The 25,560-nt window shown below is 35.3% G+C and overlaps 1 protein-coding gene across 1 annotated transcript in view; it reads right to left on the bottom strand.

Annotated features, from left to right (window-relative positions):
• LOC134546208 (equilibrative nucleoside transporter 4) overlaps window positions 1–25,560 on the bottom strand; it is a 42,300-nt gene that overhangs the window by 3,507 nt on the left and 13,233 nt on the right. Inside the window, exons 5-6 of the mRNA XM_063388821.1 lie at window positions 2,785–3,008; window positions 963–1,248 (exon numbers count right to left, since the gene is read on the bottom strand). Of these exons, the coding sequence (XP_063244891.1) occupies window positions 963–1,248; window positions 2,785–3,008 (510 nt within the window). The remainder of the gene's footprint in view (window positions 1–962; window positions 1,249–2,784; window positions 3,009–25,560) is intronic.

The following is a 25,560-nucleotide window of genomic DNA, read 5'->3' as shown; positions in this document are numbered from 1 at the left end:
TGTTACATCTAATACCTTATGAAATGCAGGATGGTTGGTAACACATGGTAATTCAAACCCAGCCTTTTGCATGTATCATTATTTACACGGTGCCATGTCATTAGGTACTTGAGAAGTTCAAAGAAAAATATTTCTGTTTTAGACTTTCAGTGAAGAATATGTAATATAACATTTCATTTATTTAACTAGTTACACCATATTACAGGTTTTTACAAATCTATGATATAAAATAAATTATTGTCATGTGTCAGAGTTTAAAAATATTAAGAATTTATTTCTCAGCTGTTACATGTCAAAAAAAGTTATGTATACGTTTAATCAAAACTTTTCAAGAGACTAGAGAATAATATTTTGAATTCTAGGAAAGAGTTAAAAAATAAAAAGTATGTATCCTACTGAATAAGCATTATAAAAAATGGTGACTATAAACTTAATTTAAAAATCACTATTTCCCCCTTTTCGTTTGTATCAGATCAAATGCAGCACGCAAGTATTGGATTGTTATCTGCTTTCAGCGAATAGCATCAACACATGAATGGACTAAGTTTACACAGTGGTGTGATTGGACTCACATTCCAGTGTACTTGGTTTTGATTCTGGCCACGAGAGAATTTCACCAGTGAACGAAAAGGTGGAGGGGGGGATGGAACCACTTTTCCCGCTGTTTGCTTCAGAATTATTTTGCTTTGTTGGTGGGAATGGTAGATTATTTAGATTTTTTTGAGGAGGCGGGGGGGATGGATCTCCCATCTCCACCCAAAATGTTGGGTTTTCTGTAATTTTGTGAAGTCACTTCATGCAAATGCTGGGTGGCTCCTCACACGACTACAGTCTCTAGTGACCTTGCAGTTGAAGTGGCTTGAATAAATAATAAAATAAATAATCATGATCTGTGATTAGAACATTTTGAGCTTTTCAAACAAGTGTGTAGATAGCGGAGAGCAGAGTGGCTGTGAACTTACTTCTCAAGCCCCCCCAGGCCTTGGCCTGGGACGTCCCGTAGTTGCTGCGCATGCGGACCACCACATCCTCCACCTTGTAGGTGGGCCCCGTGCTGGGAACGCTGGTCGCCGTGGGCTCGTACACAGGGTTCGAGAAGCTGAACGGAGAGAACTGGGTGCCGGCACCAGCCGCCGCGTTGTTCTCCGAGCTGCTCGTGGCCGAGTCCGTCGCCAGGGGGCTCTGCTGCAGCTTCAGCATGCCGTACTGGTTCTTGGTGCCGCCCTCCCCTTGCTCCGTGGGGTCCATCTGCCGGCACGCACAACCTCGTCAGCACAGCGATTGTACCGGCCGCAGCCAACACACGGCCCGCTGGACATCACCGCTCGACTGCTGAATAAATTGTGACCAAACTTGACAGGTTGTAAAATTTCAATTCACTTAATTAAATTTCCTTGTCACCGAGAGCTGCGACTTATAATGACATACCTATAATGCTTAATTGCTCAAACTAATGCTTTATCTCAAACAAAAACTGCATAAAATCAGATAAGAGAAAAAAAATTTAGTTGTTGATACTAAAAAAGACTACATAATAAACAATTTTATCTGCTGTATTTTTTTCTTAATTTTCGTAACTGACCCACACTATTTAAAGGTTGATCACCCCTGGAATACACATTTTTACTGTTCATTTGAATATTAGGTTGTTTAAATATTTAATACCATTTCAAGTATCAGAGGGCTACTTTGAATTATAATGTAAACGTAGACTTTGTAACACTGTACAGTTTTATGTGCCAAATGTTTAGTTACATTACTGAAATTATATTAGGGAGAAAAATAACTTAATACAAAATATATATCATCTCACACTATTCCATTTGTACACGGTGAAGCTTGTTAATGCTAGCCCTAAGTATTGTATTGATAAAAACAATCCACAGAGAATTTGAATTTGATATAGAACTAAGTGATTATATAATGAAAAATTGAAGACATTAGGAAATAATTGCTGCCAAATACGTATATATATATTGCAGATTTAGACTCACAATCATGTGCTTTTCAAAGTCCTTAATGCGGACTTACTTTATTTATGTGACATATGCACAGGAATTTACTAACATAACAGCACTATGTATTGCAGTATTTGCTACAAAAGTTGAGTGATCAAATCACTTCCTACCAAAGTGATCCTGGTTCGATTACTGGCACGTTAGTACAAGATTATTTGCAGGTGGGAAATGTGGCAGACGTTTGCCAATAAGTGGTGAGTTTTCTCAGAGTATTCGCTTTCCCTGACCAATACATTCCATTGCTGCTTCGCTCTGAATGCATCACTTCTCATTTGCTTCTAATGATCTTAATATCGACCAAACATTAAATTATAATTCTTACATTCATTAAGTCACCAAAAATTTAAGTGTTTTTCAAACTTAAAACTTTGCACAAAATTTGTGCTGATTGAAAATAACAGGTTTACTTGCTTGTTCCATATAGATACTAACTATTCTTGATGAGTTTGCACAGTGCTTTCCTGACCTAAACATGGCCCATAAAGAAACAATTTTCTATGTGTATTGGTGTAAATGTTCCAAGAAAAACTACTGAAAAGAAGATGAAAAAAAAAATTATTATTTGTAATCAAAATTTCTCAACTTCTTTAAGTTTATGGTATTTTAAATTGTAATCCTATGTGGTACATGCTGATTTAAACAGAATAAATCTTATGTTTGTAAAAATAGTTCATTTCAAAACTTTCTAATACATTGAAATGTTTGGTATTACTGTATTAATTTGTTCAAACCGACGGACGGGTGTGTGTGCCGCAGCTGTGCTCACCAGCCCCACGTCCTCGGTGGGCTCCAGCACGATCTTGCGCGACTCCCGGCACAGCGTGATGTAGAACTGCACAAAGTCGGTCTTACGCACCACCTGGTGCAGGCAGAAGCACAGCGCCACGATCATCACCGACATCACGAAGAAGAAGATGGTGTTGATGCGCTGGTCGTCCAGCAGCAGCTTGGTCAGGATGCGGTTGCTGGAGACCAGGAAGCCGGCTGCACCTGCCGAGCCAGAGCACTTCGCTACAGAGGGCCTCAGGGCCCAGGCATCAAGTGGACCCTGTTTACCTTCGTTATTTTTGTAATGCCCGAGTTTACTCTGATAGGATAAAGATTACAAGTCTTCAGTCAAACTTGAAGGGAACATAATTTTGTCACTTTGCAATAACGAAGTTTGTATTAACCACGCTATTAAAAATTAATCATAATCTTTATATTACTTCTAAATAATATACAATGAAGTTAAAAATATTTTTCTCATTTTGTACATGAAAAACAAACATAAAAATTATAATCTGCTCCAAGGAAACTTACACACATTTTTTTATACAGCACCAATTGTACTTTTTTTAAGGTATTATAAAATACAATTTTAGGATAGCTAATCCTGTGTTTTAAAATAACTGTACTCTGCCACTATTTAGAAGGATTTAAGACAGAATAATAAAGTACAGGTTTAGAAACTAGGTACCTACAAAAAACCATATGAACCAACATTTTGGAAAAAATTGTAATTCCTAAGCTTTCTTCCTCAACCTACTCTGAACCAAAAAAAAATGGCATCAGTATTATTTCAGTTGGAACTGACGTGCAACGCCATTGCCCTCCTGACAAATGAGACCTCCATGTAGCATCGCCACCCAATGTATATGTTTGTAATAGGATAAAGGGACATGGACTATAGTATTTAAGAATGTAACTGTATATTTATAAGTTCATTAGGGTATTTGTATGGTTATAAATTTATTTGTATTATGAAGCACCATAGTATTTTATAGAGAGAGCGCACTGCCCGAGAAAGGCTTCGGAAAGATTTGCGCACCATCGGTGGTGGCTTGGTGGAGGGGAGCAGAGGAGTAGCAGTGAGTCAATAGACAGCTGACTGTGATGCCAATTGGATGGAGCATGGCACTGGAGGGTGAAACTGTGAGATGGGCTGACCTTCAGCCCTACCGTGTAGCTAACCTGTTGTCAGACGTGGAAATTTGAAATGAAGTAGCATTGTTGAGAACGGGCAGTCGCACAGTGCTTTTACAAGTAGTCGTAGTTTTGATAGTGAGGTCGTTAGTAATAAAGTGTTTCAGAATCTCCGTGTGTGTGTGTGTTATTTGTCAACGTTGCGTTCCAGAGAACAGCCGGAGTTAACCAGTTGTGCATCGTACCTCCAGAACACCCTAACTTGGCCTTTAGGTGTCGAACCCGTAACCCTGAGTAATCTCGTGCCCTGACTGTTTGCTGGAGCACAGTCAGTTGTATATTATTCACTAGCTGGTGCCCTGTAGAGAGTAATTTAGTTTTGGGAACTTTTAATAAGTTAAGGGAGGTAATGACAAAACTTCATATTGTTTACATATAATATGGGATACACATACTATGGGATATTTGATCTAACCATTCTTTACTACATGTAATTTTTTACCCTTTCAACAAAAACAACTTTGTATTACATAATAACCATAATTTTGTATTAATCAAATTACTTAGCACTATAACTCCTATGCCAGTTTGAAGGACTGTGAAAACACTTTGTATTACTGAGAGTTTTCTATTAAAAGGGTTTTTATTAAAGAGGTTTCACCGTATTGTTAATTGAAATAATTGGAAAAATTGAAAGTTATGTGATACGTGCAGATCATGTTTACATTTATAGCCCATAAATTTACAGTCTTTGGATTTCTTTTCAAATATCTGTATTTTTAAAAAAGTTGTACATTAAGTAATGGGGAGGGGGGGGGGGGGGGGCCGACAAAATTATCTGCCCCCGGACCCTTAGTTTCTCTCAACGGCTCTGAGTATTGCCAACGATTGCTTCTTGCAGCCACGAAAACAACAGCACCACAAACCATAGTCTAATGTGGATATAGTGCATCGCAGTAAAAAAAATGTGTGGCCCCAACACAAAATCACTTATTTGTTTAGTGTAAAAAAAATCTCATACAATGAAACATGTTTAATTCTGCATTCTGTTGTTCAGCACTTTTTGTAATAGACTACCAATTGAGCTGCTTGCTTTCATTTTTTTTTGGGTAGCATCACCTTTGACCTTTTATGCTGGGTCACATTACTGCACTGTCAGCATTTTTATTTTGCTCAGAGTTTATCATTACTGTCAGTCTTCCGTAGTCATCCCAGCCCGGAGGGACCGTAGTCATCCGAGCCCGGAGGGACCGTAGTCATCCGAGCCCGGAGGTACATATTTTATTCCACAATTTTACACTTCTTATTCCCGTTCAAACTATACTGGCTGGTTAAAACTATATCCAGCAAGATTACTTATCTGGCATGGCCAAGGTCCCAAATGTGCCGGATTAAAGACCTTTCGTTGCTTTACTTTGTATGTCTGTTTCGATGCAGTATGTGTTTTAAATTTCAAGACTAATGCATTGAAATATATACTGTGTCAAAATACATAATACATTGACGTCAGGCCGGCTGCTCCCCCGGTGGTTGGTGATGATAGTGGTGCCCTGCTATAGCCCGTCCCACTCTTAGATTGGAGTACACGGCTTATGGCGCGCGCTGTTGCCAAATCTCTAACACATTACGAATTTCAGGAGATGTGTGTCTTTGTAATTCGGATAGAACAAGAAGCATTTTAAGAAATCATATCGTAATTTATAATATTTTATACTATTACACATATAAATTTGTAATAATGCCACTTTTATGTAAATTTCAAATAAAAACTACCTATTGCAGATGAAAATTTCTTATAGTTTTCTTTTATGTTCTAAAAATCCTATATATATATATATATATATATATATATATATATATATATATATATATATATATATATATATATATATATATATATATATATATATATATATATATATATATATATATATATATATATATATATATATATATATATATATATATATATAACATTTTCATGGGCCCGATAAATGCCGTATTTTTGGACAAGTCATGTCGAAAATGATAAATAAAATAAGGTAATGGAAATTCTCGGTCGAGTAGTTATGGGAAAAATCCGAACAATAGGGTCGAAATGGGGAAGATTTTTTGAAAAACAGAAAAATCGCAACAACTCCCATAATATGAATTATATCGCATCCGTTTTAACGTATGATAACTCGGAGTACCTAATGCCAAAAAAGTTTTCTAAATAAATTTTTGATACGACCAGCCATAACTGCATGGGTTCGAAAAATATTTTCACCGGACAAAAAAAAACGTAACTGCCTTAGTAGACACCTTATCAAATCTGTTTAAATTGATTGTAATAATATCATAATTATTTTCCAAAACATTGTCAAAAACAATGTTTGATAAGATGCTTGGTGTTGAGAAGGATAGAAAAATAATTCAAAATGTTGTACCATCATCGCTATTAAATTCCTTCATATTTATTTGATACATTTTACATATTATGTTCAAGATTCGATTAAAATATATTTTGTAACAACCATTACTGCAAGGGGAAGAAAAAAATATGGGTTTAAGGTTTAAGAATATAAAAATCCCTTTTTGTTCTAATGTAAAGAAATATAATCATCAAAATCTTCCTGCGCCTTTAGGCTGTGCCAATAAGGAATTTTTTTTAACTTTAACTTACAACAAGAATCTGTTCAACACATTTCATTCATAGGAATTTATACGATAAATGTAACGTTAACTTGATTAAGAAATTAATAACACCACATACCTTTTAATCACTATCGCTACCGCTGACCAATGTTGATACCCCTTCCATAAGAGTAGCACAGAGCTGACCAGAAGAATGGTAAGCTTCCTTAATTGCATTCCACACACTCATATTTTTTGAAAAATACTCAAATACATTCAACACAATCTTGCGCTCCCTCCCGCGTAGCCTACCGATATAATTTCTTTTCGGTGTTCTAACTTCCATATTTTATATGTACGTAATAAAAATAAATGTAGAAAATAAAATCACGTATGTTAATACATAATTTGTTTGTCAAAATTATAACTGTAACGAGTCACCGGACACAACGCGGTACTAACTGGCAGGCTGGTTTTCAGAAATTCGTGTCTAAGGAAATACATGGTTGACTAAGGAAGCCATGTATCTGAAATTGCTTGCAGGACAGAACCCCACTTATCTAAACACACGACGGCAGCTTGTGAGAGAAACCTCTATTGCAGCGCGCTCTTGTACTGATAAGACACATCTTTAACAGCTATTTCCATGGAAACTGTAGAAGCAATTGAGATGGAGCTGCTTTTAAAAACTAATTCAATTCATTGTGAACATTTTTCACGCTTTCGTCCCCCATCTATCTTTAATAGAAAAAAAGTTTTCCGCTGGTCAACTTTTTGATGTGTCAGTTTGTGAGAAAATGCATTTCAATATATTAAAAAAATTATTTAAGTGAAACCTGTGTAGTTTTTGTCTTAACATTTGTTCGGTGGCGTCCTAAGGCATTAATTTATTAATAAAAAAAATCTGAATGATATACACATGTAGGTTTTTTTTTTATGCGAAACATCTCGGAATACTTCAAAACAGTTCGCAATGAATACGTTATGTTTTTTTAATATTTTCGGACACTTAAAATATTGTTAAGTATTCAAAATAAGTATTGACTGATGCGTATTTCGATGCTATACAATATGAAAAAAATCTTGGTCCAAAAATTAAAATTTTAATTTCGTTTGATATTTGGCAACAACGCACGAAGAAACAAGGACAGCGCTAACGGCAATCGGCGTGTGTTAGAGAGAGGAGAGGATGCGCCCATTTACTTCCACACTGCAATCTAAGAGTGGGATGCTCTATAGTTCTAGGGTGGTGGGTCTTGGCCACTGTGGCTAAAGGAGCAGGGGCTAACTATATAGATGAAAAAACACAGTTTAGGTAAAGTCTGTTTTAATGTCGAATGACAATAGCTCTGTAGCTGCCTTAGCACTCGGCCTGAGATGTTGCTCGTGCTGAAGCATGCCGTGACACAACTTAGAAGACTGCAACGGGGTGCATATGTCCTCTCCGGTCGTGGGTGTCACAGATTATAAAACGTAAGGGGTGATGGTGGGTGCGCTTAAAGAAGAAATGATGCGGAAGCAGCGCGACAGAGTCCGTAACCCACTGTAAGTACAGACACATTTACGACCTGGCCTACGATGAGATGACTACATGAGCGATTAGCGATTAGTAACCAGTCGGGGTTAAATGAGGTCAGCCTGCGGAGCACGTGGGAAAGGTTCCAGGTTAACACAGTTCACAGTGGTTACCGAATGAGAGTACATTACATTGGAGCACTACATGAAGTAGACTAACTGTACCAATGTTAGAACTGCTGGTGAGAGTAATACGCATCTGCACGTTTGGACTATGGTCCACGGATGGCCTAATGCCAAGGGTTCCTGACTTGCAGGTATGACCCATGAAGGGGCCAACGCGTGGTCCTTCAAATGCTAAGAAAACCTGAAAACCCGGATTGCGTTATTAATGACGGTCGACGTTTCGTTAAAGGACGGTCACTTACACTATGATGGTAGAATACAATGTAGACCACGATGTGTACTCTGCGGTGTGAGAGGCGACTGACCTGCGGGCCGGGTCGATGACGACACCGCCAGGGCCGTGTCGTGTACGAGAACAACTCCGGTCTATCTCTTAGACGTAGGTGCATGGTGAATAAGGTTTATATTGAATGTAATACATGGTTTCGTTATTACATTATTCACAATAAAAATATTTAAGATAAAAAATAAAGTTCTGAAAGAAAGCAGCCAGTGGATTGACACAGGGGCCAAAGGTAGATAACACATGCGCAATACCCGATAACTGCGCGGGCGGCAGTCGACCTACCGACCCCGAGGTTGTTCGATGCACTATCCCACACTTGTTTCCTTCACCCTCGAGACGCAAAGACGGCAATGGGCAATGGCCTAAGCTGGAGGCGACGTCGACATGTTTGCAACAAATACTGATTCCGTATTTACATCCACCTATTTTGACGGTTATATGTGCAAATTGTAAACCAGTCGTGAAGACCCACACAAGAGTCATGAATTGCTGTATATCATTGGCCTGCGGCACAAATTCTATTGTGTCTGTAAGCTTAACAAGCCTTACATTTCTTTATATTTCCTATTGGATTTATTTCTCGACAGTGAGGTCACTAAGGGTGTCTACAGATCGAGAAAGTCCCAAAAGTAAAGAAAAAAAATTAAGGAAACTGAAGAACTGGTCGGCAGTCATGAAGAGGTCCTTAAATAAACAGCAGTGGTAGTGAAAGCATGAAAACTTAGTTTCCAACAGCATTATGCTGAGTTGTATTTTAAATTTTGATGCCTCTCTTGAATTTATTTTAGGAATGGGCCAGTCAAATCCTCTGTATTTGAAAGATTCAATACCCTGATACGAGAAAACACATTGGCAACAGACGTCATGTTTCCCACATTCAAAACAATTTGAACAGATTTTTGTTAGAAACAATTTTTGATGATACAAACCAATACTGGAGGAAATGAAGTAAATTAAAAAATTCAATACTGAGAAGTCTGTATTAGTGTTTGGTGAAATATTGTATAATTGATATGTAATTATATAAATCCAAGTATAATATTTATTGATTTAAGAATATTAGTAAGTGAAAAAAAAATTCAGGAGTTATGTGATTTACCACCTATTTAACATTTAATTTATATTTTTTGTGCATTATTTTATTTTTGCATCGTGACACCTAGATTTGAATTTGAAGGGTTAATTTGAGTTATTCTTTGGGACTCTAATTTGAGATTTGGATTTGAAAAAATTGGGAGTTGACCCCTAGCTAGTTTACAGTTGCACATTAAATACAAATGGCTGATAACTGTCCACTTAAATCATGTAGAAATTATTTCCGAAAACTTGAAAGTATATTTGTGGGAATTGTAGAATATTTCGTAATTAAATTGCTCATTTTTAATTTTGATTGTATGTTTATTTAAAAATCACGCTGTGATAAAAAAAAAATTTAAAAAAAATTCTTGAAAGTTTCTAAAAAAAAAATTGTGAAATGGGTTTGCCAGAGTGTCTGCCTGGAGTGATTTCACAAAAAAACCTCGGAAACTATAATTGGGTCCTAAAATGTGGATTAATTTTCTTACCATTGTGTCACCTAAATTGGATACAGTCTTAACAGTGACCTAACAAATAATAATGATGGAGTATGGGATGTCTGATTTGGGAAGACCTATAAGTATCCACCATATATTTAACTGTGATATGGAATAGCATTTTAATTTTAAAGTCTGAGGGATGCAATAATACCCTGATACGAGAAACATTGGCAACAGCCGTCATGTTTCCCACATTCAAAATTCCTGGTTTTATCTCACCAGGAATTTAATCGGGATTACCATGGTGGAACACAAATTATTTGATAACTACTCATCACGAGGTAGCAAATTTAAACATGAAATGATAACTTAATTTCAATACATAATTTCTAAATGTTTATAAATTTCCTAAAGTTCAATTTTTATTGACACTATTAAATGATAACTTTGCAGATTGTAAAATTTTACTTCTTTTTTATTTAGAGCTCAAAATATTTTAATATTTGGAGTTAAATTTTACGGAGTTCGCATGCAGCCCTGATATATGAGCATGAATTCATCTTCAGTAACAATCAACAGGTTCAACACCCAAAACCTCAAATTGGCATAGTTTCAAACACATTTTTAAACTTTAACATATAGTTATAAACTAAACAGAAAAAATGTAAAGGGATGTGAATTATTTATTACAGTCGATAATGAACACTTAAGACACTAAGATTGCATGCTTCCATTTTAAATTGTAACATCGCAGAATTCCTGCCCCCTACTACCAATAACACTTTGACTGAGTATGTTTTATGTTGATGTTTTCTGAATGTTTCATAATTATTTGGTACTTTTTTCTTCTATTATGTATAGTAATTTGTCATTTTCTTTGTGCTTTAATATTATTATTGATTTTGTTTAGGTTCTATATAGCTGAGTGTAGTGTGTTTTATTATTTGTTTCACTATAATTTACTTAATCACTTAAAATTAACATGTGTATTAATTATGTTTTGTCAAATTTTAAAACATATTCTGGGTAGTAAGACCATAACATTCTAGAACATTATAGAAGGTTTCTAAAGAAAGGAAGACATGGGTGCAACACTCTGTAGCCAGCAAGTTATTTTTCACGCCTCAAATTATTGGGACAATCCAGCCAGGTGAGTGCACGACTGCACAGCAATGAACCAGAACTTTCGCTGGGCACTGCCTTACCAGCCAATCAGAGCGAGCCTTGAGGTGGTGTGATGTGTCTTTCCAGACTTTCAGAGAAAAATTTTTTTCCAGTATTTCTCCTTATATGGATCTGTGTTTGTGATTGGTCAGTGATTGGTTGTCTCCCCTTTCTTGTCCCTATGTAAGGGAAGACAACTTCGTTGTTAGTTATTTGTCGCTCAATAGTCACTGCGTGCGGCCGCGTCATCGGCAGCTCGCCGGAAACAATGAAGTAAAGTTACGAATAGCTAACTTCACGCCAAGCCGAAACGTAACCTTTTTAAAATTAATTTTTGGACTTTTAACTTAAAATTTGACCATAGGCGTTGACATTGGCCCAGGTAACAGTTGTCGCCATCCCAGATTCCGCTGGTTTATTGGTTCCTTTGTTCCACAGTAAAACAAAAAGACTTAAAATTTTTTTGTTAATCGAGCGACGCACTACAGTGAATATGTGATACATCATCTGGGCCTGTTATGTAAGCTATGATCTACTGTTTTATATTGTTTTTTTTAAAAAGGAATACTAATAAAAGATTGCCTTGAACTCTTTCATTTTTAATGCAACTATATAATAAACTTTTATTCTAAGGGAATAATTTATATTTGATGTTGGCAACTAGACGAACTTAAAAAACCAAACTTCAAAATCATTGTATATAAAAATAAACTTTTCAAGTAATTCAAAGTGTCTTTGTTACTATTCTGGGTTGCTTAGCCAGGCCAACCTGGAATATTACAAAATATTTTTACGATCACACAAGGATGACGTAATATTGGTAACGGTAAACAGGCAGGGGAAGCCTAAGTTAAACAAATAAATATGGAATGTCACTGAGAAAGACATCACTGCTGTCTGGCAGCAATACTTGCTTAACTTATAACAATGTAGTAACAATGTAACCTGTAGTAGAATTAACATTAGCTTTATGTAGCATCAACAGCTTATATTTTTAATATCATGAAAAATATAATTATAAAAATTTTAAACAACTTATTAGATATTAAAAGATGAATATTTGATTTGTTGGACCTATAAATTATAATTAAGGGAAAAAATTTTAATATTGTTTTCTTTTATAATTTGTGAATAGTTAAATTTTTGGCATCATTCATTCATGTTGCTCTTGCTCTACGGTAAATGTAATTTTCTTTTTTATTGTAAAGTTATTAATTTTATCCAGTAGTCATAATGATACTACGTATCAATTTGACAACCTAGCTTTGTTTTCAACAACAGAATCTTTGGATAAATTTATAATTTTTAAGGACCTGTACCCAACAATGTAACTTTATTGTTGTATGTCTATACACTGCCTGCCTCTCTGTCACAAGATTGAAGTTTGTAAATGATATATTTTTTTACGGCTAATGTATTGCTTGGAAACTTAACAGATAGTAATTGCTTTTCTAGTTTCATAGAATTTTTTTCCAAAGATATTTCAATACCAGTTAAACGGGAATTTGTAGAATTTTTCCTTTCTTTAGCCATTGTAGGGTGATTGATTTTAGACCTAAGGAATGAACATTCTGATTTATTTTATGTAGTTCTGTAACAATGAAAGAAAGTTATAAATTGTAGGCTTTTTTTTTATATGTCTTAAATTTATAAATGTGACAACTAGTTAAAGTTTGATGTAGGACAAATGGTACTGAACCTTTAATTCATGAGTCTAATCAATAATTGACAAGTTAATAATTAATTATTTTTATTTCAATGAACTAGCATGACATAATGCATCTTTGATGGTGTTAGAAAATGCAGAGTTGACCATCCACAAAATGATATACTAGCGCATGTGAAACGAAAAATATGTTGCTTGGGTTGTAATGTTATTCCTAATTATCAAATTTTTGTCAAAAAAAAAACTTAAATTTGCAGTAATACTTCTGCATATTTTAAGTTTCATTTTTCTTGTCTCCAATTTCCCAAATTCACTTAAAGAGAAAACAATGAACATCATGGGTAGAAGCAAAAAAAAAAAAAAAAAACTGTACAACTGATGATCAAAGTAGGTGAATCTGAAGTTGCTAATTCAGCCTCGAGATGAAGCTCTTTGAATGCAGTTTCTTATATTTATTCATCAGAAATGTTAGAAAAACACAACCATGTCCGGGGGCGCGGAAAAGTACCATACTGGAAAAGTACCATACTAGTATGGCACTTTTCCGTATGGCACAATTCCGCCTCTCTTCTTCGAAAAAGACGGAAAAGTACTATACTGGAAAAGTACCATACTTGAAAAAGGACGAGGCGGAATTGTGCCATTTTTTTTTTAACACTCCATGGAATGACTGCAACGCCTCTGTTCTCAGAATAGTGTGGAGAATTCGCCTGTAGACAGCGCTGTCAACTCCAACAGTGTCTTCGGTTAACTCAAATGACGCCAGATAGCAGCACGTGTCCTTTTTAAAGTATGGCACTTTTCCGGTATGGTACTTTTCCGTCTGTTTCGAAGAGGCGAGGCGGAATTGTGCCATACGGAAAACTACCATATTTTACTACAAGATTCAAAAACATTTGTGGCAGCTATAAATTATATATTTAAGTATGGTACTTTTCCGTCTGTTTCGAAGAGGCGAGGCGGAATTGTGCCATATGGAAAACTACCATATTTTACTACTAGATTCAAAAACATTTGTGGCAGCTATAAATTATATATTTAAGTATGGTACTTTTCCAGTATGGTACTTTTCCGTCTGTTTCAAAGAGGCGAGGCGGAATTGTGCCATACGGAAAACTACCATATTTTACTACCAGATTCAATAACATTCGGACCAGCGATAGATTGGCTATGATTTTTCATTTATTTTTTTTTAAGGTTTAAAATATATTTACAAATATTTACTAGGTATAATCTATAATACAACATCACTACTGAATTCATACTAAAATTTAAATTTAATATATATTGCTTAAACTAAGAGAAAATTAATGAAATATCTACACCAGAATTTTTTTTTATCATACCTCTTCGGATATTATCTTATGACAATGAAAAATTCACTGAGGTGCAATTCATGTAAATAAATATCCACTTTTGTCAGATATTTTTATTTTATATTATTGTACTGAAAATTTGTGTAAAACTTCATGTTAGCTTTTATACTATATGTATCCATGGACTATAAATTCTGTGATTATTCATAACCAGTATGTTTCAATCTTTAAAATTTGAGTAACTTTTATGATTGACTAACGTATTGAAAAATTTAGCTAGGAATATTGTATTAGCATGTTAAAAAAATACTGACAGCAAAACACGTATTTTTTTACTTGGTCTGAAAAATCACTTAATATTTCAATATTATGTCAGATTTGTCTCGTAGAAATATATGTCAAGCTTCTAAAAATGTGCATGTCATCCCTGAATACGTATTTTACCATAATTTATAATATTTGAGAAATAATGCAACTGTATGTCCAGCAAGCTTCAGTTATGCTTTGTAGCATCTTCTTGCAATTGCACTGGTGAACGATGCTATTAAAATTATTATTATTGTTATTAGGTTGGTTGACTTTTTGTTCACATACATTAAAACTGAACCTGAGAAATAAATCAAACATTCATAACTCTTCTGTGGTAGTCAACTTAAAGTACAGTGGCATACTCTAGAAATTTAGAGATCTTGTGTGATACCAATCCAAACGTGTTAAAATAAATGTAACTGTTAAAGAAAGATATTCATGTCAAACTTACAGTGCTCAAACGACATATATTTAAGTATATTACTACTGTTTTAAACAAAGAACATTTTTTCTACGAGGTGTACATTAACATTAAATGAGAACTTTGATACGTACGTGGTATACTGTCTTGATTGGAACAACTTTACTTTAAAAAAAAATATTAAGTCACATTAAGTTGTAACTCCAGTTTATGATAATTATAAGGCAAAATGATACTTTTAGTTTAACATAATATGTTTAAAGTTCTTATGAATATTTTTACATCTAACTTAAAAAGAGGAAATATTCTGGATATATATTATCGGTTAAATTAAATTAAATAGTATTAAAATAATAAAGGCCGGGCTTCAGCCAAACTCATTGTGGTGGTGGGATAGTAATTTAAATGTAATACATTTACTCATGCGATTTACATAATTTTTGTGATCAAATTGTGAAACAAAAACTATATTATAGATTTTGAAGACCTTAATGGCGCTATGGTTTCAAACGTTTAAATATTTCCTTAAAGATGGTTATATGATGAGATATAATTTTCAAAGTACATATCATAAATTTCAGGCTATTCATTTAATCACTTAAAGGGCCCGACTGCACTTTTGACTGAGTTGAATTCTTTAAAAAAAGTCCGCGAGTATGATACTCTATCTGAAAACAAAGCGACAGCATCAGTGATGCCAACAAGGGGGAGGGCAGTACCCAGGGGCAGTTGCCCTCTCTGCGAGTTTGATAGGAAAATAGTTTCACATACAATTTGATGAAAAATTAACATTACATATTAACAACTTTAGTGCTGATTAATGAATATGTGAAGAATACTAATAAACAGACATATTTCCTTAAAAATTGTCTGAATAATTTTTAATTTCTATATTTAGAGTATAAAATTATGAAACAACTGACTTTGCCCCCCCCCCCCCCCCCTCCAGGGAAAAAATCCTGTGGGAGCCTCTGGACACATCACTTTTTGTAATCGAAACATTGAGGAAGCGAGCTACCAGCACATGATGTTGGTGGGGGGAAGCAGGAGGGAGCGGATGACGCGCGGGTTGGCGGAGATAGGCTGCTGTTGCCAGCTCCTTCCAGGAAGGTCACTCACACCCTCTCCCCGCCAACGCCACAGTGTGCTTGGGAGATGGAAATGAGCTTGTACCAACCTCTCAGGCTAGGTGCGAGGCAGACAGTTCTTCATTTACAGTCTTCAGTTCGTTAAAGGATAGCATACTGGTCTGGTTTCTCTTGTTATTTAATGATTCTGTATTATGTATAATATTAATTGAGCAATGAACACTGTTATTTTTAATTTTTATATGAAATTGCCAAAAATTACATTTTAAAACCAACGTGTTTTATTTAGGTGTAATGTTCATTTAGCCACTTAAGAAGTTTTAACTCTGTAAAAATTATTTGTTACTGATGGAAACTAACTAATTCAGTAATACCCAGTTACTAGTTTTTCTACAAATATTTGTGTTAAATTTATGTACATTTTTCACAAAATCTATTTTATGTGCATAGCCATATCTTCAGACACTTCACAAAAGATTTACTCATATCGCTGTATCTTATAAGACACTTTTTAGACACGTGTCTTCGGAATCCATAAATTTTTAGCCTATATTTTATTACTAAGAAATTATGATAATCTGAAAGAATCATTACTTATTTTTCATATATTAGAAAGAAAGATAACTAAAGAAAATTATGGGTAATATATACCTATACAGTTTTGAAAATTAAGCAAATATATTTTTGTTTTACAAACACATACCCATAGTCTTAGAAAAGATTGAAAAACTCTCAGCTAACATATTAATGAACTGAAACTAATTAAAAGTATTTGAATTTGGACATTTAATTTTTGTGTTAGACTTCAGCTGCGAAGATGTTTATGGATAATTTATTGTTTATTATGAGATTTTTCTCCAAGCAATAGAACATAAAACATGAATCAGTCTAATATGAGAAGCTCCTAAACTTAGTTGAAAAGGATAATAATAACAACAACCATTTAAAAACGTTAATGTGTGATTATTACTTTAACAAATTTCTTTGGCCGGAAAATACTTATTGTTACTAAAACAACCGTTACCAAAGTAAAGCAGTATTTCAGTGAGGTGCATAATCATTTTTTGATGCATTCAACACAGTCGCCCTATTTTTTAATATCTCTGATTGTATAAATATGTTATGCCGTAAATTGTTTCTTCATATGAACGCTTTATAATTATTTACTTGGAAATAGATAGCATATAAACCATAAATATTATATGCAAAAAATAAAAAGCATATATGTTTCAATTTTTATTTTACCCATTGTTAGATGTTGCCACGGTCTGACTACTGGAAAATTATTATATAATGTTATGCTCCATTGTCCATAACCCCAAAACCGTATGTAACTGAAAAGTTTATATATTTATATAGCTATATAAATTCCATTTTATATGGACACGATAGCTATCGTAATTTTGAACAAATAACTTTCAAACCAATGTATAAAAAATGGCAATGATAAATATCGGTCAAATTAGTTAATTCCACCCAACGGGTATAAATGGGCAACGTTTTTTGAAAAACAGAAAAATGGTTATTTCTTACAACATATGACAAATATTGCTTCTATTTCAACGTAGGAGTAATACCAAAAACTGTGTTCTAAAATAATGTTTAATACAACCAACCCTTACTGAAAAGGAAGGAGGGGGAGAAACAAGCTTTGAAGGACAAAAGAAATTCATAACTCCCTTAGTAGGCATGTCAACGAATCCGTTTGAATTGTTTGTAAATCTTAGATGTAATTTTTATCTAAGACTATTGTCAGAAAATTTTTTTATAAACCAATTTGCCGCTAGTGGATAAAAAACACGAAGAGAATTAAAAAATTGAAATGATAGTATCTGTACCATGTTAAAAACTTTCTTGTTACTGTAAAACCTCAAAATATTTTCTACAAATTACGCACTATGAACACGATTGAATACTTTCTTAATTTTTTTTCTACCTCATGTTTATATTGCCAACAATTTCTTCAAGGGGTGAAAATAACAAGGGTTGAAAGACAAAAAAAAATGTAGTGGGAATACTCTCAAATCCAGAATAATCTATTAAAGAATCATAAACATGATCCAAAAACTTGAGCTAAAATATTCTTTATGTAAGGAACTATTAGATTAAGAATGGGAAGTGATGGAACTAAAATATTTTAAGTTTTCTTACTAATTGTATTGTATTTTAAACATTGTTAATATTATCCAAACCTAAGTCCAAAGTAAAAATGTATAGAAAATTAACAACTAAGGTAGTATGCATAATACGTAAAATCGTTCTAAGTTCTTCAATGCTGGATGCATTAAATTAAAACCATTTGAATAATTTTCACTCTGTGAAAAATGAGAAAATATTAAATCTATCGGTTTGGAGTATTTAATAACATATTATATAATGTTACATAAAGTAATTTTTTTAACGTGCCATAAGTTTATAACAGTTTCTGGAATATTACAGAATAATCAGGAACTTTGAAATGTACCTACGCCTTTATGCTGTAATTTTTTTTTTTAAATTAGGATTGGATTGCCACTTTTAGATTATGTAGGAAATTAAGTGAAAACTAACCTTCGTGCGCATGTACTGACTTCACATTAGATACCTATATGAAGAGATCCAGAAATATTTCGGATTCATCTGGCGTCTGGGTGGAATTAACAGTCCGACATGTGCTAAAACGAGGTTTGCTTTTCAATTTATTAGCGAGAACAGATTTTTTTATCTTGTTAATCGACACAACTTGATTCATTTACTTTCTCTACTAGCTTGGCATCATACAGACTGGTATTTGAGTCAAAAATTCAACTTTAATGATAAGCATTGGCCTTGGGCCCCGAAACACGAAGGTAAATATGACGTAATATATCAGATAATGATTTTTTATTTTTTATTTATAATTTTTTTAGGTTCTCTGGCTTCATTGATGTATACAAATCAAAAACAACTGCAAGCTATTATAAGATGAAGTGCAGACAGGTTCTTTGATGTAAAGCTCTAAGAATTATAAAAATATATACATTAGCTGAAATTATTAAGTGCCCTTCTAAGATATTATCGGATCTTACAAACATCATTAACAGTTTTAAGATTTTTCACAAGCTAAAATGGGCCTTGTGCAACAGTACAGAAAAAAGCTTCTTGAAAAAAAAAATTGAAAACTGGTTAAATGAAGAAATGGTTTACCTGCTGCCCCAGTCTCTTCATTGAAATGGCGACCGTATAAATAATTCGATGATTTGAGTGATCAATCAAAGCACCGGGAAAAAAATGGAGCTCAGAAAGAAAGTTCCTGTAGATGAATTAACTTACGCAGAGCAATTGGGTCATCGTGCCTCAGGCAATATAGATATGGCTAATAAGTATACTTCCAGACAAAGTCTCCAACCAGAACCACAAAGTTTCGGATGGCCGCTGCCATTGTAGGGCTAGATCTTGAATATATTCTCCGATTTTAAATAATATTGAAAGTGATATCTTTGGGTTTTGATATAAGTGTCGAAAATTTTGGTACGTACACCATAAATATTGCATAATATTATGTAGAATTGTGTGCCTAGCAACCTATGTCATCAATAGTCCACAGTATATTAACTCATGTTCCGAGGATCACATTGCATGCTTTATTTCCGAATAGTCAGTTGTCGGAATAAGCAGCCGAAGCGAGAAATAAACGTTTTATTCAGTACAGAGAAAGCTTCTCCAGAACATTTTCCAGGTTGGACTTTAATGAGGATATTTTAAATCGCTCGCGTTACCTTCGGACCCATTTTCACTGGCATGAAATCTAACTTAAATAGAAAAAGGCAGACAATATCAAAGAAAGTCTTAGAGTTTTTTTTAAAAAACAAGCTGGTTCTTTTGATGATAGTTAAAATGATGATGAAATGTAAGTTATATCTTTTGTTAACGAGTGTCTATTTATTTATTAAATATGTAATTTTTAAGTTATTTTACGACTTTTTTTTGTTATATATCCAATCCAGTATGTAGGCAGTATAATATTGTTACGATCCTACCAAGTGGGTTCGAGAGGAATAGCCCAATTAAAAGATTAATTGTTTAAATACTGTTTTATTGTTCACTATTTACACTTTGCTCTCCGCACTATATACAAGTCTGTTCCGCTCTATCGAGTCTCGCAGTTCACTCACACACACTCCAGCTCTCGCCACCAGCCGCGCCGCCGGCCCAGTCCCCACTCGCAGAGGGAGGTCGGCTCCAAGTAGTCGCTGCTAGCTCCTGAAGTCGTCGCGCCGCTGCCGCAGCCCTCGCTCGACTCCGCACCACCGCTGTCGCACGCCTCTAACTATCGCACGATTGTCGCCAGTCGCCGGGTCGCCCCAGCACTCAATATTCTTGTCTCGCCGAGACTCTCGCTCGCCAACGCACACTGCTCCAAACTATCGCACGCTGTCGCCCCTATACCAGGGAGAAGGCCCCGGTACCACTCTTGACTCTCGCTACGCCACTCGTCCCTTTTATAGGGACGGTCCTCCACTGTCACCCTTTCTGGCTTTATCGAAGGTTTTAGACGTCGACGTACCGAGATGCTGCTGGAAAAATGACGTGGCACGAAGGAGCCAGGGCGAAGGGGTACCGCTGCCGAATGGCCCAGAACAAGCGTCGGGGCGCACTGGTATGCGTGAAGCGTCAGTAATTTGGGCCGCTTTCAGTCAGCAAGGCGGCTCCTCTGAAGCTGGCCTTGCCAACCCGGCCCTCTGTGTAACTGGGTCTCCGCACTGCCGGGGACGTAGACCAGTGGCGAGGAGGGCGGACTAGACTGTTCTGAACATGTCAAACACGTCGGCAATTCAAGCCACCTGGCCGTCCGCGGACCACAACGCAGTCGTTACTACATATATATGGGTTAAGCTTGAGTAAAGAGCTACAGGTATGCATACGTATAACTTTCACGAGTTTTTTGAAACTGATTGCTTTTATTTGAATAATTAACGCATCTCCATACGAAAAGCAAAAAATATATATTTTTGGCCAGGTTTGTAACTCAAATACCAATCTATGCTGCATTGTCTCACAATCGCAGAGGGACATGCCCAAATAACTTCCTTTCAATCATTAACACTGTGAAAAAGTATAAATATTTGCATTCTAGCTTGCGACCAAATGAATGCGCAGAATTTCCGTTTGTCTTCGAGCCTATATACGGTCTGATGTAATTGGCTGTGATTGGATAAGCCCTTTTTTTAGTATTTCGTTTCTGGTTCAGGTAAATTAAGGTCAATAAATTTAAGGTTTGGAATCCAACTGGTTTTGTCTAATCTGGCCATCTAGTCTGGCATAGGCTTATAGATTATAAGAAAATATTTATATAGTTTCCATGTTCGCATATTATATAACTGTGCAAAAATATTTTAAGGGTTTGAATGCCGTATATGTGAAATAAGTATCAAACAAATTTTAAAGTCACAGGTAGTTTGTTTGGAGTTCGTTCAGTGTATGCTTACCTTGATTGTAATCTATATGAAACTTTAATTGGATTGTATACTGGAAAATTGAGGCATTCCACTTTATATTTTATTAAACTTCTTCAGGAGCGATGGAAGTATTATTTAAAGTCTGAATATTAATGCAGCGTTTTTGTGAAACATTGTTCTGAATTGATAATATTCTTGCTTACTAACCTTTTCAAAGGAAGCGACAGTAGGAACCCGTCTTTTAAAAGTCAATTATCTGTCACCAAATATATTACTAAATCATACACCACATTATAATTATCTATGACCCCACGAACGAGGAAATATGTTAAGCACAAATTAGAATAAATTATTTTTAAAAAAGTTTAAACAAAAGTTGTGTGTGACATACATTTTTTACTTTGTAGCAGTACATATGTTTATAATCTAAGGTTGTAATATTATATTAACGACTAATTTAATCTTAGTTTTGATATTAACTAAACAACTTATGGTCTGAGTATTTGAACTGTGACAGATATTTAAGTATATTTGTAAATGAGTCATAATATTTTAATTCATGTTTATTGTTCCTACTTTAATAACATTTGTAATAAATGCCGAAATGTTAGAATTATTAAATACTTTAAAAATAAATGAAATTAAATAAAATGTGCACTGTGTTATTTAGTTGATACACTGTATAAATGATTTTGCCAAGTAGTAATAAGAAAACATTTTAAAAGTGTTTAAGGATACAATTTATAGAAGATGTACATTTTAAAAGGCCTAGAAATTATAAATATAATTTTTAATGCTGTAGTTGGGGTCATGAAAATCTAAATATAACATTTAATTGTGTGATTATTTTAGATAATTATCTTCTATACTTATTAATAGAGGTTAGAATTGCCAAAAAAAATTATTTTCTATCACGTGTAAGATTGAGTTACGCGCGATATTTTTCTAATGTAACTGAAATATTCATTTAAAATCACAGATATTTGTAAACTGGCACCTTATGGCAAGCCCACGTTACTGGCGAGGGGTACAGGTGAGGAGGGTGGCCCGACCCTCGAACAATGTCGCTCTCACAATAGCCATTCCAATTCTTGAAAACCAGCCTGCTCATTGATCCCCGTCGACACCCTTCGGCTCCCGGCGCAGCGCCAGCTGCGAATGGCCCGCGACAATAATTCATCATTTATTTTAAAGTAGGTACTCTATTACGTTTTCCGTGGTATAAAAAATTATGCTTGTACAAAAGTCAGTCTAAACCAGTTAGCGCGACATTAAATATTCACTATTATTTCTGAAAATAAAAAATTACAATAATAATATGTTGTACATATTTATAATAATCTTCTTGTAAATTTATAAAATATTTCTTGGCAACTGGCTCTAAAAAAATCTTTCCTAGAAGTACGATATATATGAACAAACATTTATGAACGACATAGGTCACTCTAATTCTAATTAACTTGGGACTTTATATAGATTTATATAATAATACGTTTATATAATTATTCTATTTTAATCTGTTTCACATTCCAGTTCATATTCAATGTCTTGCAATTTTCGGCATGTATAATGTTTTTTTATATTTCTTTCCAAAAATACATATTAAAATATCTTTAATTAATAAGAATACTTTTGCATTTATCTATTAATGTCATATTATTTAATATTACAATAAAAGTCAGGCCCTATAACTTCAATAAGTTAAAAAAAAACATATATATTCTAATATAATTCATGCTTATAGTCTTTAAAGTGTGTTATTTATATGTGATTGTGAAAGATTTGAATGTGCTGTATTTTATAATTAAAAACGCACGTTAGTGCAATAAATGAAAAGGTAATATATTGTAAATATATAATGTCACGACTGGGAAGAACCCACCACAGATAGAGGAATTGTGTAGCAGGACGCGTAGCTCCACATCATCCTTCATATGTATGCAGGTGCTTACCGAGTGAAACACACGTAGGGAAGAGAACCAGTTTAATTAAGAATTGGTTCCAGAATTATTGCTTCACATATGTTAGGTCATTAGTGCCTTACTGTATCAATTGATGTAATAAACAATAAAATAAGAATACTGCTCTATTGGATGCAAAATGGATTCCGACCGTCCCGGGCTTCCAGGGTTGATACTCTGCTGGGTGACAATGAGCCTAATGGCTCTGTTAACAGTTGAAAGCCCTAGCTAGGCACGCGCCTGCTATCTTTAATGAATGAGACAGAGCTGGCAACACTGGATGACCATGTGGTCCCGGTAAACCCCTCTCTCTAGTAACCTTGCCGGTAAACCACCCCTCCCCCCCCCTTTTTCTCCAAGAACAATACATGCTGTCTGTCTTATCTCTGTCCGCGATCTCTCGCTCTCGGCTTCTCCCAAGCGCTACCTGGCGACCATGATTCACAAACGTGTCCTTGAAGCTTGCCCTATTTATATAGGAAAATACAAACCAAACATAACAGTTGTAAATAGCGCAAATGTGGTAGTTCTTAGAGAATTATGACTACAATAATTAGTTATATGTATTAGTTCTGGTACAGATTTAAACAAAAGTGTGCCCCAAAAAAATGAAATTGCACATGCATATTGTTTTCAAAGACAAATTCTGTACTGGTTGACATTACACTGACCATTTGAGACATGCATTAAGTTCATCAGCTAGTTTAGAGCATGGTATAAGGGGGAGAGTTTGTCGAAAATCAGAATACAATAAAATGAGTACACCATCAAATAGCTGTTCATTTTCTCACCAACCTTTAAGTTTGCGATAAAGAGCTTGTAGATCTTTTTGTTTGTGAGGCATATGCATTCGTCCCATATAAAGAGCCTATATGATTGTAGTACTTTACCAATTCCAGAATTTTTGCTGAATTGGCATGTTGTTGCCACGATTCCAGATAACGAAATTTCCAGCAAAAATTTTAGCGGCTCATATTTAAACACTCCCATTTAACCTTTGTCAGACCAGTCACCCCAATCTTTCCCTCTACTGGATCTGATTTTTGCCAATGCAATGCATGTCGTGCAGTGTACTCGTCTAACCCCGCTTCTAACGCACATTCACTGGCTGATATTCTCCTCCTCCTCTCCGTGTCAAAGAGTGCTTTCCCCAGCAGACTATCAGATCAGGCAGTTCCTGAGAACCCTCCTTACGTGAGCGAGTTTCGGACACGAACATGAGTCGTCTTGCCCAAACCCTCGGCACGTCCCCAGGCTCGGTAGAGCCTCCTTTCCGACTGAGATTGCGAGTTTTCACCCCCCCCCCCCCCCCCTTCATAAAAGGCTTCACAGGGAACATTGGCCAGAGCAATGGCCTGGGCCAATAACCCCGACGACTCAAGGCTAAGACACAGCCTTCCTAACGTATGGCCACGCTACACCACTGCCCCCTGGCGACTTCTGTTATAAGCTATGTCCGCTAGTCCTTTTGCCAGTCGCCAGAGATCGGTACCTGTCCCTCCCTCGATTAGCCCCATGTTGTAGCAGACAATTTGAGTGAGTCGATATTTACTCGTTTTGGACACCTCTCAGTAGGTCGCGCGGACATCGGCCAGTACTACCAACTTCGAGATATCGAAGTCAGAGTTTTGTTTATTTACCACTCGGAAAACTACGGACTGAATCATATCATCGGCGAGACGCCCCGCAAGACTCCTGTCCGGCCGTAACTAAGTCAGCTCGGCAAGGGATGCTGTCCCTACAAGTCTTTTTAATTAGTTATTATCCCATCTACATTCATCGTAGAAGTATTTATGCTTCAGTAGTTATATTTAACATATACATATATTTTTTTTTAATTATGGAAACATCCGTGACTTCCGTGATTTTGCGATCTTCGGATCCTGGCGAGCTACGCTTCGAACACTAGAAGCCACCTCCCTGTCTGACAGGGTCAAAGGGTCCAAGAGCCATATCCGGACATAGCAGTGCCTCCTTCGAGTCCTCCAGCAATCAGGACGACTAGGGCGCCCTGAAGACATAAAATATCTGTTTCGGCCAGCGAGCACCAATCCTCCGGTGCTAATTTTTTTTTTTTTTTTTTTTAAACTTCCCTAACCACTTTTGCATCACGACGTAGACAACATCAAAAACCAGAAATATTTATTTTGGGACTTTATAGCACTTATTGATCAC

The sequence above is a fragment of the Bacillus rossius genome, chromosome 1, assembly GCF_032445375.1.
Source record: "Bacillus rossius redtenbacheri isolate Brsri chromosome 1, Brsri_v3, whole genome shotgun sequence".
NCBI classification, from domain to species: domain Eukaryota; kingdom Metazoa; phylum Arthropoda; class Insecta; order Phasmatodea; family Bacillidae; genus Bacillus; species Bacillus rossius.
This window is presented reverse-complemented; position numbering and strand designations above follow the sequence as displayed.